This window comes from Nerophis lumbriciformis, linkage group LG37 (assembly GCF_033978685.3).
Source record: "Nerophis lumbriciformis linkage group LG37, RoL_Nlum_v2.1, whole genome shotgun sequence".
Classification (NCBI taxonomy): Eukaryota; Metazoa; Chordata; class Actinopteri; order Syngnathiformes; family Syngnathidae; genus Nerophis; species Nerophis lumbriciformis.
The window spans coordinates 13,158,742-13,178,108 of record NC_084584.2 but is presented as its reverse complement, the minus strand read 5'-3'; the positions used below and the strand labels follow the sequence as shown (position 1 = coordinate 13,178,108).

General features: G+C 36.9%; 1 protein-coding gene across 1 annotated transcript in view; it reads left to right on the top strand.

Annotated features, from left to right (window-relative positions):
• zftraf1 (zinc finger TRAF-type containing 1) overlaps positions 1 to 12,995 on the top strand; it is a 28,901-nt gene extending 15,906 nt beyond the window's left edge. The window contains exons 5-7 of the mRNA XM_061930901.1: positions 4,097 to 4,308; positions 4,391 to 4,569; positions 12,770 to 12,995. Coding sequence (XP_061786885.1) covers positions 4,097 to 4,308; positions 4,391 to 4,569; positions 12,770 to 12,982 — 604 coding nt within the window. The 3' untranslated portion in view covers positions 12,983 to 12,995. The remainder of the gene's footprint in view (positions 1 to 4,096; positions 4,309 to 4,390; positions 4,570 to 12,769) is intronic.
• The last annotated feature ends 6,372 nt before the right edge of the window (positions 12,996 to 19,367 follow it).

Genomic DNA, 19,367 nt, shown 5'->3' with positions numbered 1-19,367 from the left:
CTCCCTCCCCCATTCACACTCATTCACACAAAAGGGTTGTTTCTTTCTGTTATTAATATTGTGGTTCCTACATTATATATCAATATATATCAATACAGTCTGCAAAGGATACAGTCCGTAAGCACACATGATTGTGCGTGCTGCTGGTCCACTAATAGTACTAACCAGAGGTGTGGACTCGAGTCACATGACTTGGACTCGAGTCAGACTCTAGTCATGAATTTGATGACTTTAGACTCGACTTGACAAAATGTAAAAAGACTTGCAACTCGACTCAGACTTTAACATCAATGACTTGTGACTTCACTTGGACTTGAGCCTTTTGAATTGACATGACTTGACATGACTTGCTACTTTCCCCAAAACCCAAAGATGAAAAAGTTATTCGGGAGCGCTCCGTATTTTTCATTGTGTACTTGTCTATAAGCGTTGCGTGTGTCAGCTGGTGTGCTCTAGAGCACACCAGCTGTTGTACTGAGCTCAGTACAACAGCCAATCAAATTAGATCTACTTGGTTTTCATCACACAGCATTCATCCAATCAAATTGCAGGACAACCAACGAAGAAGACATGTCCAAACCACACGCCAGTGAACAAAAAATGATACCTAAAATAATTTCGTTTGGGTATAAAAATTACGAGGTGGTCAACACAAAACGGTTTGCAGTATGCAACACATGCGGTTCGAAAATTACTGATGGAGAGGCAACAACTTCCAACTTCGTCCGGCATTTGAAGTTGCACAAAGAACGGTAAGTTTTGAATGTAAGATAACGTTTATTGGCTAAGTAACGTGACTTTTATTTGCTGTGTAGTTAAATCAGTGAGGCTGTAAACTCACTGCTAACGTTATAACGTTATTGCAAACACGGGAATCTGTTGCAGTTCACTACCTTATTCATACTTTTTGTTCAGTGATTTTTTTTAAGCAGGGTTACGTTAGTCAATATATCACACGTAACGTTAGACGGCGGTCAGCAGCACCGCGTATTTTAGCCACCTAAAAAAAGACAAAAATAGTAAAATAAAGGTAAAATAAATACTACGCCCCCATCGTGCACAAATGACTGACAGACTCTTGGCTAATTTGGTCTTTTGCAAATGCAATGCAGCATAGGGCCCTGACATATAAAAAGTACAACTTTTTTGTTATGTTCACGTATATGTCATGTTTTTTCAATGTTAACACTTTTGTACAAATAAGTACATTTGCACTTTATTTTTTAATGTGTTTGTTCTGTAAAGGAATGAGTTAATGTTTAAAATGACTGGTTAATAGTGTTATTATAAAGTGCAATGTCAGCACAATTTTCTTTCCTGCAATTTAAAATGCACTTGTTTTAATAAATAAATACAGCGTTTGAAAAGCATACACAATCTGTGTTAATATATTAGTCTGTGGTTAAAAGGACTTGAAAGGACTCGAAACTCAAAATGCAGGACTTAGGACTTGACTTGAGACTTTCCAGTCTTGACTTTGGACTTGACTCGGGGCTTGCCTGTCTTGACTCGGGACTTGACTCGGACTTGAGGGCAAAGACTTGAGACTTACTTGTGACTTGCAAAACAATGACTTGGTCCCACCTCTGGTACTAACCTTTAACAGTTAATTTTACACATTTTCATTAATTACTAGTTTCTATGTAACTGTTTTTATATTGTTTTACTTCTTTTTTTATTCAAGAAAATGTTTTTAATTTATTTATCTTATTTTATATATTTATTTCTTTTAAAAAGGACCTTATCTTCACCATGCCTGGTTGTCCAAATTAGGCATAATAATGTGTTAATTCCACGACTGTATACATCAGTATCGGTTGATATCGGTATCGGTAATTAAGGGTTTGGTCAATATCGGGATATCGGCAAAAAGCCATTATCGGACATCCCTAATGATAATCCTAAAAGCACATCCAGTGTAATAATAATAATAATAATAATACAAGTGTAAATCAACATGCAATAGCCAAAATGAAGGCAAACATGGTGTGAAATACATAAGTGGACCATGAAGTAACTGTTAATAAACCTAATATCAATATATACACAAGTGATGGGCTAGCATACTAATAAGCAGAAGACATTTACATTTATAGAAAGAAAAGTGTTATTTATATTGTATACAACAGTGGTCCCGAACCGGTACCGGTCCGTGGATCGATTGGTACCGGGCCGCACAAGAAATAAATAAATAAATACATTTAAAAAAAAAAAAAAGATTATTTTTTATTAAATCAACATAAAAACCACAAGATACACTTACAATTAGTGCACCAACCCAAAAAACCTCCCTCCCCCATTTACACAAAAGGGTTGTTTCTTTCTGTTATTAATATTCTGGTTCCTACATTATATATCAATATATATCAATACAGTCTGCAAGGGATGTATGTCCGTAAGCACACATGTTGTTGTTTTTTTGTCATAAAAAAATACAATCAAATATTAAATACATAAATAATCTTTTTAATTCTGATAGTTTTTTTTTACCCTTTGTCATTTTTACAGTTGTACAATTAAATGGATCGGATATTTATTCTATTTTATAAAAAGTGTAATGTATGATAATATATTATTTATTGCATTATCAGGATACACGAATAACTAATATATTTTTTTAATTACAGATTATAAATACTTTCATACCAACATTACATTATAAACATTACTACAGATTCACTTACTAAATTCATACACATTTAATTAAATGTAAAATCCATCCATTTTCTACCGCTTGTCCCTTTTGGGGTGGCGGGGGGTGCTGGAGCCTATCTCAGCTGCATTCGGGTGGAAGGCGGGGTACACCCTGGACAAGTCGCCACCTCATCACAGGGCCAACACAGATAGACAGACAACATTCATAAATGTAAAATGTCTTACATTATCAGATAATATTAAAGTTTAATATTGCATGCAGTACAAGTATATTTTCGGTCAAAAGAGAAAGAAGGAAAACATTTAGTAAAAAAAAAAAAAGCTAATGTACTGGACTTTCACTGGACACATCAATTGATGGGGTGGTCCAGATGTGACCCCCGGTTTAGTGGGACAGGCAAAAGTTAAGTGGGAGAAAATGCGGTTGTTTATAAATTAATTAAGGTTTCAACAAATGTGTCACACCGGTGGTTGTAGACCAGTGTTTTTCAACCAATGCGCTGCGGCGTGAGATACAGTCTGGTGTGCCGTGGGAGGTTATGTAATTTCACCTATTTGGGTTAAAAATATTTTTTGTAAAGCAGTAATTATAGTCTGCAAATGATGTGTTGTTGTTGAGTGTCGGCGCTGTCTAGAGTTCGGCAGAGTAACCGTGTAATACTCTTCCATATCAGTAGGTGGCAGCAGGTAGATAACTGCTTTGTAGATGTCGTAAACAGCGAGAGGCAGTGTGCAGGTAAAAATGTGTCTAATGCTTAAACCAAAAATAATCAAAAGGGGAGTGCCCCTAAGAAAAGGCATTGAAGTTTAGGGAAGGATATGCAGAACGAAACTAAAACTGAACTGGCTGCAAAGTAAACAAAAACAGAATGCTGGACGACAGCAAAGACTTACTGTGGAGCAAAGACGGTGTCCACAAAGTACATCCGAACATGACATGACAATCAACAATGTCCCCACAAAGAAGGATAAAAACAACTGAAATATTCTTCATTGCTAAAACAAAGTAGATGCGGGAAATATCGCTCAAAGGAAGACATGAAACTGCTACAGGAAAATACCAAAAAAAGAGAAAAAGCCACCAAAATAGGAGTGCAAGACAAGAACTAAAACACTACACACAGGAAAACAGCAAACAAGTCCAAATAAGTCAGGGGGTGATGTGACAGGTGGTGACAGTACACCTACTTTGAGAAAAGAGCTATAGTGATGCATGCTTGGTTATGCTTTAAAGTCATATCCAACAATTGCGACAACGACTTTTTATTGTCAACTGAGTTTCATTTTTTAATGATTTCTGCTGGTGGTGTGCCTCCGCATTTTTTCAGCGCAAAAAATGTGCCTTGGCTCAAAAAAGGTTGAAAAACACTGGTCTAGACCATGGCCGTGTTTATATTAGTAACATGTGATGCTAACAGTATTGTGTTGCAATTGTTGTCAGGGTGACGCAGTGCAAGTACAAGAGGATCGGCTGCCCCTGGAAGGGACCCTTCCACGAGCTGCCGGCGCACGAAGACGACTGCTCCCACCCCACCAAGACGGGCACGGAGCTGATGGGCATCCTGGGCGAGATGGACCAGAGCCACCGCCGCGACATGCAGCTCTACAACGGAATCTTCAGTCTGCTCTGCTACGAGAAGATCGGCTTCACGGGTAAGCTGGCCAGCTAGCGCCGCCACCTGGCGAGCTTAACCCCTAAGTGACCCCCCTCCACCGTGTTGCCCCCCCATGGCAGAGGTGCAGTTCAGGCCGTACCGCACCGACGACTTCATCACCCGCCTGTACTACGAAACGCCGCGCTTCACCGTGCTCAACCAGACCTGGGTCCTCAAGGCACGCGTCAACGACTCGGAGCGCAACCCCAACCTGTCCTGCAAGCGCACGCTCTCCTTCCAGCTCATCCTCAAGAGCAAGGTGAGCGCGCGTCAGGGGCCCTTAACCACAGACCCTAAATCTATTTCAGGCCCGTTTAGTCGCGCTTCGTAAAAGTCACCTCCCCAAAGAACAAGGTCCCATGGAAGACATCTTTATTTTTATTGTGTCTTTTTGACATTCTAGACGTGGGTCTAGCTCCGCCCCTTTTGGTGCCCTGCTCCACTTTGTCAACAGAAATGCAAAAAATTGTCAACCTAAAACTAAAGGGTTTAGTTCAGGGATCTCCAAAGTGTGGGCCGTAGCTCATTTTTTACCGGCCCGCGGCACAATCGATAGCATTCTATTATTAGCATGCTATCTTTTTTAGCTAATTTTGCAGGTATACACTTCAGCATCAAATGTTTTGTTACCTGTTAGCATGTCAACTTCCTTTTTTTAGCTAAATGTTTAGGTATACACCTCAGTTGTATTTTGGTACTAGATGCACGTTAATGTTAGCACGCTAGCATTTGAAACACATTTTTCAGTTACACACCTTATTGTGAAATATTTTGCTACTAGATGCATGTTAATGTTTTAGCACGCTAGCATTTGAAACACATTTTTCAGTTACACACCTTATTGTGAAATATTTTGCTACTAGATGCATGTTAATGTGTTAGCACGCTAGCATTTGAAACACATTTTTCAGTGACACACCTTATTGTGAAATATGTTGCTACTAGATGCATGTTAATGTGTTAGCATGCTAGCATTTGAAACACATTTTTCAGTTACACACCTTATTGTGAAATATTTTGCTACTAGATGCATGTTAATGTTTTAGCACGCAAGCATTTGAAACACATTTTTCAGTTACACACCTTCGTGTGAAATATTTTGGTACTTGATGCATGTTACAGTTGGCATTAGCACATGCTAGCTATTTATTTATTTTTTTGCTACTTTTGTACGTATACACCTTTGTCATATTTTGGTACTTGATACATGCTAATGTTAGCATGCTAGCTCTAAACAAAAAATTAGTATTAAACTGTATTTTAGTATTTGATGCATGTTAACGGTTAGCATTTAAACATGTTAACTTTAGCATGCTAGCTTTTTTAGCTAATTTAGCAGGTGTACACCTGAGTGTCAAATATTTTGTTATTTGACAAATGATACCTGTTCGCATGCTAGCTTATTTCTTTATTTTAGCTCATTTTGTAGGTATACGCTTCAGTCGTATTTTGGTACTTGATGCATGCTAATGTTAGAATGCTTCCATTAAAAAAAAAAAAAAAAAAAAAAAAAAAAATATATATATATATATATATATATATATATATATATATATATATATATATATATATATATATATATATATATACTGTATATACCGTATTTTTTGGACTATAAGTCGCTCCGGAGTATAAGTCGCACCGGCCGAAAATGCATAATAAAGAAGGAAAAAAACATATAAGTCGCATTTTTGGGGAAATTTATTTGATAAAAGCCAACACCAAGAATAGACATTTGAAAGGCAATTTAAAATAAATAAAGAATAGTCAACAACAGGCTGAATAAGTGTACGTTATTTGACGCATAAATAACCAACTGAGAAGGTGCCTGGTATGTTAACGTAACATATTATGGTACGAGTCATTCAAATAACTACAACATTTAGAACATGCTATACGTTTACCAAACAATCTGGCACTCCTAATCTTATACGTCTAGTCTCTTACGTGAATGAGCTAAATAATATTATTTGATATTTTACGCTAATGTGTTAATAATTTCACACATAAGTCGCTCCTGAGTATAAGTCGCACCCCCGGCCAAACTATTAAAAAAACTGCGACTTATAGTCCGAAAAATACGGTATATATATATATATATATATATATATATATATATATATATATATAAATAATCAGGTACACACAGTAATATATATTTTAATACTCGAAGCATGCTAACATTTTAAACTTTTTTTAGATACACAACTCATAGTAATATATTTTGGTAGCTTGACACATTCTATTGTTAGCATTTTAGCATGTATACACCTCAGCGTCATATTTTGTTACTTGACAAATGATACCTCTTAGAATGCTATTTTTGTTTGTTGGCGAATTCTGTAGGGATACACCTCAGCCGTATTTTGGTACCTGATACATGCTAATGTTAGTTCTTTAAACCATTTTTTCAGGTGCACACTGTAAAGTAATATGTTTTGGTAATTGCCACATGCTACAGTTAGCATTTTAACATGAAAACATTAGCATGCACCTCAGTCATATTTTGACACTTGATAACGTAAACATGCCAACATGTTAAACTCATTTTTCAGGTACACACCTCAGAGTGATCTGTTACGGTATTTTACTAATGCTAACTGTTAGCTTTTTTTTAAAGCTCATTTTGCTGATATTTTTGCTACCTGATGCTATCTGGCCACCACTGTTAGCATTTCAGCTCAGCTTTGGCTCTTCAGCATTCACATGAAACTGCATTTTGTAGTTCTCTGAACACCATCTATGTATTGTATTATATTGCTTTTAAAAGGTGACGCCTACCAAAATGGCCGCCACATCTAGACTTAGACTTAGACAAACTTGAATGATCCACAAGGGAAATTGTTCCACACAGTAGCTCAGTTACAATGATGGAAAAGATGGAAAGGACAATGCAGGTATAAAATAGACTAAAAGCAATATAAAATATAACATATATATACAATATAGGACAGGGGTCAGCAACCCGCGGCTCTAGAGCCATATGCGGCTCTTTAGCGGCGCCCTGGTGGCTCCATGGAGATTTTTCAAAAATGTATGGAAATGGGAAAAAAATGGTGTGAAAAATATGTTTTTTGTGGTAATATGGTTTCTGTAGGAGGACAAACATGACACAAACTTTCCCAATTGTTAGAAAGCCCACTGTTTAGTAAGTTTGTGTTCATGCTTCACTGATGGTAGTATTTGGCGAGCGGCGTTTTGTCCTAATTTGAGCGGCCCTTGAACTCACCGTTGTGTGGACTGTGACTCAACAGTTTGTTTATATCTATAACTTTCTCAGCCGCCGTGTTTTATGCCACTCCTTTGTCTCATTTTGTCCACCAAAAGTTTTACACTGTGCATGAATGCACAAAGGTGAGTTTTGTTGATATTTTTTATCATGACTGCAAGCTAATCGATGCTAACATGCTATGTACATATTGCATCATTATGCCTCATTTGTAGGTATACTTCAGCGCATTTAATTTCCTTTACTTAATGTGCTCTGCTTATTTAGTTTATTTTTCCATGTTTCATCACACATTATCTGTATGTAATATTGGCTGCATTTCTGATAGTTGTTTGTGCGCCATGTTGTTCCAGACCACAGCAAACATTACTTAGCTTGCAAAGATTGTAATTAATCCATTAGAAGAAGACGAAGACAGCCTGCCGTTTCCTTTAACTTGGACACACATCTATACCTTTGGCCATTCTAAAACAGTTATTTCCAGGAGTTATCTCACCCTCAGAGAAGTTTTCCAATGTTGTAAAAATGTCGAGAATAAATATTATATTTCAACATTTCTGTGAACTAAGATTTGCGTCAGCCTGCGACACATAGTTATTTTGATAGTAGGCTAATATAGACACGTACGTCAAAACACTTATATAAGGCTTTTAATTTCTTGCGACTCCAGACGGATTACTTTTTTGTATTTGTGGTCCAATATGGCTCTTTCAACATTTTGGGTTGCCGACCCCTGGTATAGGATATATACTGATATACAAACCCCGTTTCCATATGAGTTGGGAAATTGTGTTAGATGTAAATATAAACGGAATACAATGATTTGCAAATCATTTTCAACCCATATTCAGTTGAATGTGCTACAAAGACAACATATTTGATGTTCAAACTGATAAACATTTTTTTTTTTTGCAAATAATCATTAACTTTAGAATTTGATGCCAGCAACACCTGACAAAGAAGTTGGGAAAGGTGGCAATAAATACTGATAAAGTTGAGGAACGCTCATCAAACACTTATTTGGAACATCCCACAGGTGTGCAGGCTAATTGGGAACAGGTGGGTGCCATGATTGGGTATAAAAACAGCTTCCCAAAAAATGCTCAGTCTTTCACAAGAAAGGATGGGGCGAGGTACACCCCTTTGTCCACAGCTGCGTGAGCAAATAGTCAAACAGTTTAAGAACAACGTTTCTCAAAGTGCAATTGCAAGAAATTTAGGGATTTCAACATCTACGGTCCATAATATCATCAAAAGGTTCAGAGAATCTGGAGAAATCACTCCACGTAAGCGGCATGGCCGGAAACCAACATTGAATGACCTTCAATCCCTCAGATGGCACTGTATCAAAAACCGACATCAATCTCTAAAGGATATCACCACATGGGCTCAGGAACACTTCAGAAAACCACTGTCACTAAATACAGTTGGTCGCTACATCTGTAAGTGCAAGTTAAAGCTCTACTATGCAAAGCCAAAGCCATTTATCAACAACATCCAGAAACGCCGCCGGCTTCTCTGGGCCCGAGATCATCTAAGATGGACTCATGCAAAGTGGAAAAGTGTTCTGTGGTCTGACGAGTCCACATTTCAAATTGTTTTTGGAAATATTCGACATCATGTCATCCGGACCAAAGGGGAAGCTAACCATCCAGACTGTTATCGACGCAAAGTTCAAAAGCCAGCATCTGTGATGGTATGGGGGTGTATTAGTGCCCAAGACATGGGTAACTTACACATCTGTGAAGGCACCATTAATGCTGAAAGGTACATACAGCATACTTGCCAACCTTGAGACCTCCGATTTCGGGAGGTGGGGGGAGGGGGTGGGGGTGGGCGTGGTCGGGGTGGGACGGGGGCGTGGCTAAAAGGGGAGGAGTATATTTACAGCTAGAATTCACCAAGTCAAGTATTTCATATATGTATATGTATATGTATATATATATATATATATAGGTAAAAGCCAGTAAATTAGAATATTTTGAAAAACTTGATTTATTTCAGTAATTTCATTCAAAAGGTGTAACTTGTACATTATATTTATTCATTGCACACAGACTGATGCATTCAAATGTTTATTTCATTTAATTTTGATGATTTGAAGTGGCAACAAATGAAAATCCAAAATTCCGTGTGTCACAAAATTAGAATATTGTGTAAGGCTAATACAAAAAAGGGATTTTTAGAAATGTTGGCCAACTGAAAAGTATGAAAATGAAAAAAATGAGCATGTACAATACTCAATACTTGGTTGGAGCTCCTTTTGCCTCAATTACTGCGTTAATGCGGCGTGGCATGGAGTCGATGAGTTTCTGGCACTGCTCAGGTGTTATGAGAGCCCAGGTTGCTCTGATAGTGGCCTTCAACTCTTCTGCGTTTTTGGGTCTGGCATTCTGCATCTTCCTTTTCACAATACCCCACAGATTTTCTATGGGGCTAAGGTCAGGGGAGTTGGCGGGCCAATTTAGAACAGAAATACCATGGTCCGTAAACCAGGCACGGGTAGATTTTGCGCTGTGTGCAGGCGCCAAGTCCTGTTGGAACTTGAAATCTCCATCTCCATAGAGCAGGTCAGCAGCAGGAAGCATGAAGTGCTCTAAAACTTGCTGGTAGACGGCTGCATTGACCCTGGATGATCAGGAAACAGAGTGGACCGACACCAGCAGATGACATGGCACCCCAAACCATCACTGATGGTGGAAACTTTACACTAGACTTCAGGCAACGTGGATCCTGTGCCTCTCCTGTCTTCCTCCAGACTCTGGGACCTCGATTTCCAAAGGAAATGCAAAATTTGCATGGTTGGGTGATGGTTTGGGGTGCCATGTCATCTGCTGGTGTCGGTCCACTCTGTTTCCTGAGATCCAGGGTCAACGCAGCCATCTACCAGCAAGTTTTAGAGCACTTCATGCTTCCTGCTGCTGACCTGCTCTATGGAGATGGAGATTTCAAGTTCCAACAGGACTTGGCGCCTGCACACAGCGCAAAATCTACCCGTGCCTGGTTTACGGACCATGGTATTTCTGTTCTAAATTGGCCCGCCAACTCCCCTGACCTTAGCCCCATAGAAAATCTGTGAGGTATTGTGAAAAGGAAGATGCAGAATGCCAGACCCAAAAACGCAGAAGAGTTGAAGGCCACTATCAGAGCAACCTGGGCTCTCATAACACCTGAGCAGTGCCAGAAACTCATCGACTCCATGCCACGCCGCATTAACGCAGTAATTGAGGCAAAAGGAGCTCCAACCAAGTATTGAGTATTGTACATACTCATATTTTTCATTTTCATACTTTTCAGTTGGCCAACATTTCTAAAAATCCCTTTTTTGTATTAGCCTTAAGTAATATTCTAATTTTGTGACACACGGAATTTTGGATTTTCATTTGTTGCCACTTCAAATCATCAAAATTAAATGAAATAAACATTTGAATGCATCAGTCTGTGTGCAATGAATAAATATAATGTACAAGTTACACCTTTTGAATGCAATTACTGAAATAAATCAAGTTTTTCAAAATATTCTAATTTACTGGCTTTTACCTGTATATATATATTATATATATATATATATATATATATATATATATATATATATATATATATATATATATATATATATATATATATATAAAATAAATACTTGAATTTCAGTGTTCATTTATTTACACATATACACACACACATAACACTCATCTACTCATTGTTCAGTTAAGGGTTGAATTGTCCATCCTTGTTCTATTCTCTGTCACTATTTTTCGAACCATGCTGAACATCCTCTCTGATGCATTGATGTGTGGCACGCACAAAAATGCTTTCATCAAATGCACTAGATGGCAGTATTGTCCTGTTTAAGAGTGTCACAACATTGCTGTTTACGGCAGACGAACTGCTTTACAATATACAAAAAAGTGACTGCTGTTGTTGTGTGTTGTTGCCACGCTGGGAGGATGTTAATGAAACTGCCTAACAATAAACCCACATAAGAAACCAAGAACTCGCCCTCCATCATTCTATAGTTATAACGTGATTGGGCAGGTACGCTTTTTTATATTGTGGAGGACCTGAGTCCGCCTGAATTTCGGGAGATTTTCGGGAGAAAATTTGTCCGGGGAGGTTTTCGGGAGAGGCGCTAAATTTCGGGAGTCTCCCGGAAAATCCGGGAGGGTTGGAAAGTATGACATACAGGTTTTGGAACAACATATGCTGCCATCTAAGCGCCGTCTTTTTCATGGACGCCCCTGCTTATTTCAGCAAAACAATGCCAAGCCACATTCAGCACGTGTTACAAGAGCGTGGCTTCGTAAAAAAAGAGTGCGGGTACTTTTTCTGCAGGCGTCTAGACCTGTCTCCCATCGAAAATGTGTGGCGCATTATGAAGCGTACAATATGACAGCTGAGACCCCGGACTGTTGAACGACTGAAGCTTTACATAAAACAAGAATGGGAAAGAATTCCACTTTCAAAGCTTCAACAATTAGTTTCCTCAGTTCCCAATCGTTTATTGAGTGTTGTTAAAAGGAAAGGCCATGTAACACAGTGGTGAACATGCCCTTTCCCAACTACTTTGGCACGTGTTGCAGCCATGAAATTCTAAGTTAATTATTATTTGCAACAAAAAAAAAAAGTTTATGAGTGAATGTGAGTGTGAATGTTGTCTGTCTATCTGTGTTGGCCCTGTGATGAGGTGGCGACTTGTCCAGAGTGTACACCGCTCCGCCCGATTGTAGCTGAGATAGGCTCCAGCGCCCCCCGCGACCCCGAAGGGAATAAGCGGTAGAAAATGGATGGATGTATTCCGTTTATATTTACATCTAACACGATTTCCCAACTCATATGGAATCGGGGTTTGTATATACAATATATAACAATGACCATGTACAATATTACAGTATATGTAGCATAAAATAGAGTAAATCCAGCAGAAAATAGACATTATAAACAAAGAGAAGTAGCTAACATAGTAAATTTTGTCAGTTTATGGCCCTCGGTGTCAATGTTGGTGCAGATCTGGGTAAATGTGCGACTTGAGGAGATAGTGTTTGACTCCTTGGAGCTGTGGTAACTTTGCATTGCAGTAAATGCACATTACCGCCCCCTGCTGGACTGGAGTGGACTTGTTTTGTTTCACCCGGTGGCAAGTTTAGATGTTTTCTTTCCCGTTTGTCGTCCACTTTTTAACGGCACGCCAACATGTATTAAGTGATGAAGTGACTGGTTTTTACCTGTGCAGGTGAACTCTGCGCTGGAGTGCTCCTTCCTGCTGCTGAAGGGCCCGTACGACGACGTGCGCATCAAGCCCGTCATCCACCACTACGCGTTCACCAACGACGCCAACGAGACGGAGTACGTGCTGCTGCCCATCAACGACTCTGTGGAGTGCAACAAACTGCTGGCCGCCAAAAACATCAACCTGCGCCTCTTCATCTTCCAAGTCCAAAAGTAAAAAAAAAAGGAAACCCTTCAGAGTAAAAGCCCAAAGGCGAGGAGGAGGGATCGGAAGGAAAAGTGTGATGGAGATGAAAGAGAACCACTGATACCTCTTAACACACACACACACACTCACCTACAAGAGTGAGACCCCACAATGTGAGTTGCTATGGCGATCGGCAGGCGGGCGTTGACATATTTTGGGGTTAATGATTGTGATGTCAGACACCTTCCTGAAACACACACACACACCTACTGTACAGCCACAAGTAGCACACACACACACACACACCATAGTGATGCCCAAATGTGAAACTGTCTGATTGTGCTCAGCTGTGACAACTGATTGGATGGTGTGCATGTGTGTCGTGTAGTCTCCTCCCCTTTTTGTGTGGCCACGCCCACCCAAGTCCCCCATTATATTTTAACCACTTCCTTTTTTATTTAACCCTGATGTTGTTGTTTTTATTTAACCGTGTTTTCTTCTATTTAACCATGATGTTGTATTGTTTATTTTATTTAACCATGATGTTTCTTGTATTTAACCATGATGTTTTTATTTTTAAACAAACGAAATAATTTTAACCAGTAAGGAGGCCCTGTGTCCCTTTCAAAAGGCACCTAATTAATAAGTGTAGGGGCGGTATAGCTCGGTCGGTAGAGTGGCCGCGCCAGTAACTTGAGGGTTCTAGGTTCGATCCCCGCTTCCGCCATCCTAGTCACTGCCGTTGTGTCCTTGGGCAAGACACTTTACACCTGCTCCCAGTGCCACCCACACTGGTTTAAATGTACCGTATTTTCCGGAGTATAAGTCGTACCGGCTGAAAATGCATAATAAGAAGGAAAAAAACAATATATAAGTCGCATTTTTTGGGGAAATGTATTTGATAAAAGCCAACACCAAGAATAGACATTTGAAAGGCAATTTAAAATAAATAAAGAATAGTGAACAACAGGCTGAATAAGTGTACGTTATATGAGGCATAAATAACCAACTGGTATGTTAACGTAACATATTATGGTAAGAGTCATTCAAATAACTATAACATATAGAACATGCTATACGTTTACCAAACTATCTGTCACTCCTAATCGCTAAATCCCATGAAATCTTATACGTCTAGTCTCTTACGTGAATGAGATAAATAATATTATTTGATATTTTACGGTAATGTGTTAATCATTTCACACATAAGTCACTCCTGAGAAAGAAAACTGCGACTTATAGTCTGAAAAATACGGTAACTTAGATATCGGGTTTCACTATGTAAAAGCGCTTTGAGTCACTAGAGAAAAGTGCTATATAAATATAATTCACTTCACAATTATACATCTTTTACATTGAAAATGATCAAACAGTTGCGTGTCGCCATCTTTTTAAGAAATGATTTAGTGCATTTTGGACCTTTTTTCCCCTGGCGAAAGTGTTTTTTTTTTCATCAATCAAAGCTTCTTTATTATTTTATTTAATTGTTAAAAATACACCTCTGCATAACATTGTATCCTTATTTACGTTAAAGAAAAATAGATCCATTTACAACAAAGAATAACTTTATTTACATGATATTTTAGTCTGTAACAGAAAAGCTTGCATCAAAATGCCTGACAAAAAACAACCTATTTGATCCTAAAAAATAAAATTCAATAAATAGTACATTGAAATGTATTGTCAATATTAACTCAGGAGCGTAATTATATATGTATATATATATATATATATAAAATAAGCGCACTAGAGGAAGAGTTTGTGCACCAAGGAGAGTGTGTGTGTGTGTGTGTGAGAGAAGTGGGGTGGGTGTGGCCTATACCTGAGCGATGTTGGACTTACTTGAAGGGGAAGAAGTTACATGAAGAGATTCTACTGTAAAGCGCGAAGACGACGTCTCTCCTCCTGACCTCTGCTGTATTTTTTTGGCTGTTTTCAAAAAAGAAGAAAAGAAGAAAAAAAGCTTTCGTCTGCCGGTGGACTCGCTCATCTCACTATGGCTGTACATGTGCCTTTTACTATTAATATTAAAAATCATCAACCATGGAGTGTGTGTGTGTGAGTCAAACAGGACAGAAAGACAACGCTTCAATTATTCATCCGGCAGCACATTTGTGGAATCTAAATTTGATTTTGAAGCTGGAAAGGATGATGGATGCTTTTCATTGGCTTTCATTTTGCCAGATGTGAATCAGTCCCACTTGCAAAACGAATTTTCACACACACACACACACGCACACACACACACACACACACACACACACACACACACACACTTTGGCGTGGTTATTACTTGGGTTGAGACGGGGGCCACTGAAGTCATCTTTGGATGTTGATGTGTTTTCTTTTAAACGGCACAGGTGCGATATTAATATTAATGGTAATATATAGCTGACTTGATGTGTCCAAAGTGAGGCCCGCAGCAAATTTCTACAAATACTATTACAAAAAAAAGTGAAATGTAACAAGAAAAAGTTGCCCTGCAAGCAGTTTTTTATTTTAAAACCGTCACTGTTAAACAGATAATAAAAACTTACAATCGACGGATAGACCTGAAGTTGATCAAGACATTGAAAGTAAAAAATATATATATTGATATTTGACTTACTTTTAACACATTTTATGAGTGGGGGTCTTTTAGTGTGATTTTTTTTCTCATGTCTTATTCAGATTTAAAAATTGTTATTGCTCAAAAGATAACAATGAATCAAAATCAACATTTTTATGAATTAGTTACCTATTTAAGGCTCGAGTTACTTCACATCAAATATCAAAAAGCATTTTTGGGGGGAAATATTGCATATTCAGTGTTTTTTTGCCATAAAAAACAGGGTTTTCTTTGACAAAGTGTGTAAAACGTTTAAAAAAATCTAATTTAACTTTATGTCAATGGATAGATCTGAAGTTGATGGAAAGATTTAAGTGTTGAAAGTAAAAAAGAATATATGTTTATATATGGCGTATTTTTTTTACACTTTTCTGAGTGGGGCTCTTTTGGATTTTGTGACTTTTTACCCACGTCTTATTCAGGCTCAATTGTCATTGCTCAGAAAATAATAATGAATCAAAATCAAAGTTGTTACGATATATTGACCTATTTAAAGCTCAAATTACTTCACATCAAATATTGTATTTACATTTTTTGGGAGGAAAATATTGCATATTTTGTGTTTTTTTGCCATAAAAAACAGGGTTTTCTTTGACAAAGTGTGTAAAACATTTTAAAAAATGTGTAAAACAAACTCTAATTTAACTTTATGTCAATGCATAGATCTGAAGTTGATGGAAAGATTTAAGTGTTGAAAGTAAAAAAGAATATGTTTATATATGGTGTAGTTTTTGACACTTTTCTGAGATTCTGGATTTTGTGACTTTTTCTTATTCAGGCTCAATTGTCATGGCTCAGAAAATAATACTGAATCAAAATCGAAGTTGTTAAGATATATTGTCCTATTTAAAGCTCAAATTACTTCACATCAAGTATTGTATTTACATTTTTTGGAGGAAAATATTGCATATTTTGTGTTTTTTTGCCATAAAAAACAGGGTTTTCTTTGACAAAGTGTGTAAAACATTTAAAAAAATGTGTAAAACAAAATCAAATTTAACTTTATGTCAATGGATAGATCTGAAGTTGATGGAAAGATTTAAGTGTTGAAAGTAAAAAAGAATATATGTTTATATATGGCGTATTTTTTGACACTTTTCTGAGTGGGGCTCTTTTGGATTTTGAGACTTTTTACCCACGTCTTATTCAGGCTCAATTGTCATTGCTCAGAAAATAATGAATTAAAATCAAAGTTGTTACGATATATTGACCTATTTAAAGCTCAAATTACGTCACATCAAATATTGTATATACATTTTTTGGGAGGAAAATATTGCATATTTTGTGTTTTTTTGCCATAAAAAACAGGGTTTTCTTTGACAAAGGGTGTTAAACATTAAAAAAAATGTGTAAAACAAAACCAAATTTAACTTTATGTCAATGGATAGATCTGAAGTTGATGGAAAGATTTAAGTGTTGAAAGTAAAAAAGAATATATGTTTATATATGGCGTAGTTTTTGACACTTTTCTGAGATTCTGGATTTTGTGACTTTTTCTTATTCAGGCTCAATTGTCATTGCTCAGAAAATAATAATGAATCAAAATCAAAGTTGTTACGATACATTGACCTATTTAAAGCTCAAATTACTTCACATCAAATATTGTATTTACATTTTTTGGGAGGAAAATATTGCATATTTTGTGTTTTTTTGCCATAAAAAACAGGGTTTTCTTTGACAAAGGGTGTTAAACATTAAAAAAAAAATGTGTAAAACAAAACCAAATTTAACTTTATGTCAATGGATAGATCTGAAGTTGATGGAAAGATTTAAGTGTTGAAAGTAAAAAAGAATATATGTTTATATGTGGCGTATTTTTTGACACTTTTCTGAGTGGGGCTCTTTTGGATTTTGTGACTTTTTACCCCACGTCTTATTCAGGCTCAATTGTCATTGCTCAGAAAATAATGAATCAAAATCAAAGTTGTTACGAATTATGGACCTATTTAAAGCTCAAATTACTTCACATCAAATATTGTATTTACATTTTCTGGAGGAAAATATTGCATATTTTGTGTTTTTTTGCCATAAAAAACAGGGTTTTCTTTGACAAAGGGTGTTAAACATTAAAAAAAAATGTGTAAAATAAAACCAAATTTAACTTTATGTCAATGGATAGATCTGAAGTTGATGGAAAGATTTAAGTGTTGAAAGTAAAAAAGAATATATGTTTATATATGGCGTAGTTTTTGACACTTTTCTGAGATTCTGGATTTTGTGACTTTTTCTTATTCAGGCTCAATTGTCATTGCTCAGAAAATAATAATGAATCAAAATCAAAGTTGTTACGATACATTGACCTATTTAAAGCTCAAATTACTTCACATCAAATATTGTATTTACATTTTTTGGGAGGAAAATATTGCATATTTTGTGTTTTTTTGCCATAAAAAACAGGGTTTTCTTTGACAAAGTGTGTAAAACATTAAAAAAAAAGTGTAAAACAAAACCAAATTTAACTTTATGTCAATGGATGGATCTGAAGTTGATGGAAAGATTTAAGTGTTGAAAGTAAAAAAGAATATATGCTTATATATGGTGTAGTGGCCCTGCGATGAGGTGGCGACTTGTCCAGGGTGTACCCCGCCTTCCGCCCGATTGTAGCTGAGATAGGCTCCAGCGCCCCCCGCGACCCTGAAGGGAATAAGCGGTAGAAAATGGATGGATGGATGGATGGATGGATATGGTGTAGTTTTTGACACTTTTCTGAGTGGGGCTCTTTTGGATTTTGTGACTTTTTACCCACGTCTTATTCAGGCTCAATTGTCATTGCTCAGAAAATAATAATGAATCAAAATCAAAGTTGTTACGAATTATTGACCTATTTAAAGCTCAAATTACTTCACATCAAATATTGTATTTACATTTTTTGGGAGGAAAATATTGCATATTTTGTGGTTTTTTGCCATAAAAAACAGGGTTTTCTTTGACAAAGTGTGTAAAACATTTTAAAAAATGTGTAAAACAAAACCAAATTTAACTTTATGTCAATGGATAGATCTGAAGTTGATGGAAAGATTTAAGTGTTGAAAGTAAAAAAGAATATATGTTTATATATGGCGTAGTTTTTGACACTTTTCTGAGATTCTGGATTTTGTGACTTTTTCTTATTCTGGCTCAATTGTCATTGCTCAAAAAATAATAATGAATCAAAATCAAAGTTGTTACGAATTATTGACCTATTTAAAGCTCAAATTACTTCACATCAAATATTGTATTTACATTTTTTGGGAGGAAAATATTGCATATTTTGTGTTTTTTTGCCTTAAAAAACAGGGTTTCTTTGACAAAGTGTGTAAAACATTTTAAAAATGTGTAAAACAAAACCAAATTTAACTTTATGTCAATGGATAGATCTGAAGTTGATGGAAACATTTAAGTGTTGAAAGTAAAAAAGAACATATGTTTATATATGGTGTAGTGGCCCTGCGATGAGGTGGCGACTTGTCCAGGGTGTACCCCGCCTTCCGCCCGATTGTAGCTGAGATAGGCTCCAGCGCCCCCGCGACCCCGAAGGGAATAAGCGGTAGAAAATGGATGGATGGATGGATATGGTGTAGTTTTTGACACTTTTCTGAGTGGGGCTCTTTTGGATTTTGTGACTTTTTACCCACGTCTTATTCAGGCTCAACTGTCATTGCTCAGAAAATAATGAATCAAAATCAAAGTTGTTACGAATTATGGACCTATTTAAAGCTCAAATTACTTCACATCAAATATTGTATTTACATTTTTTGGAAGAAAATATTGCATATTTTGTGTTTTTTTGCCATAAAAAACAGGGTTTTCTTTGACAAAGGGTGTTGA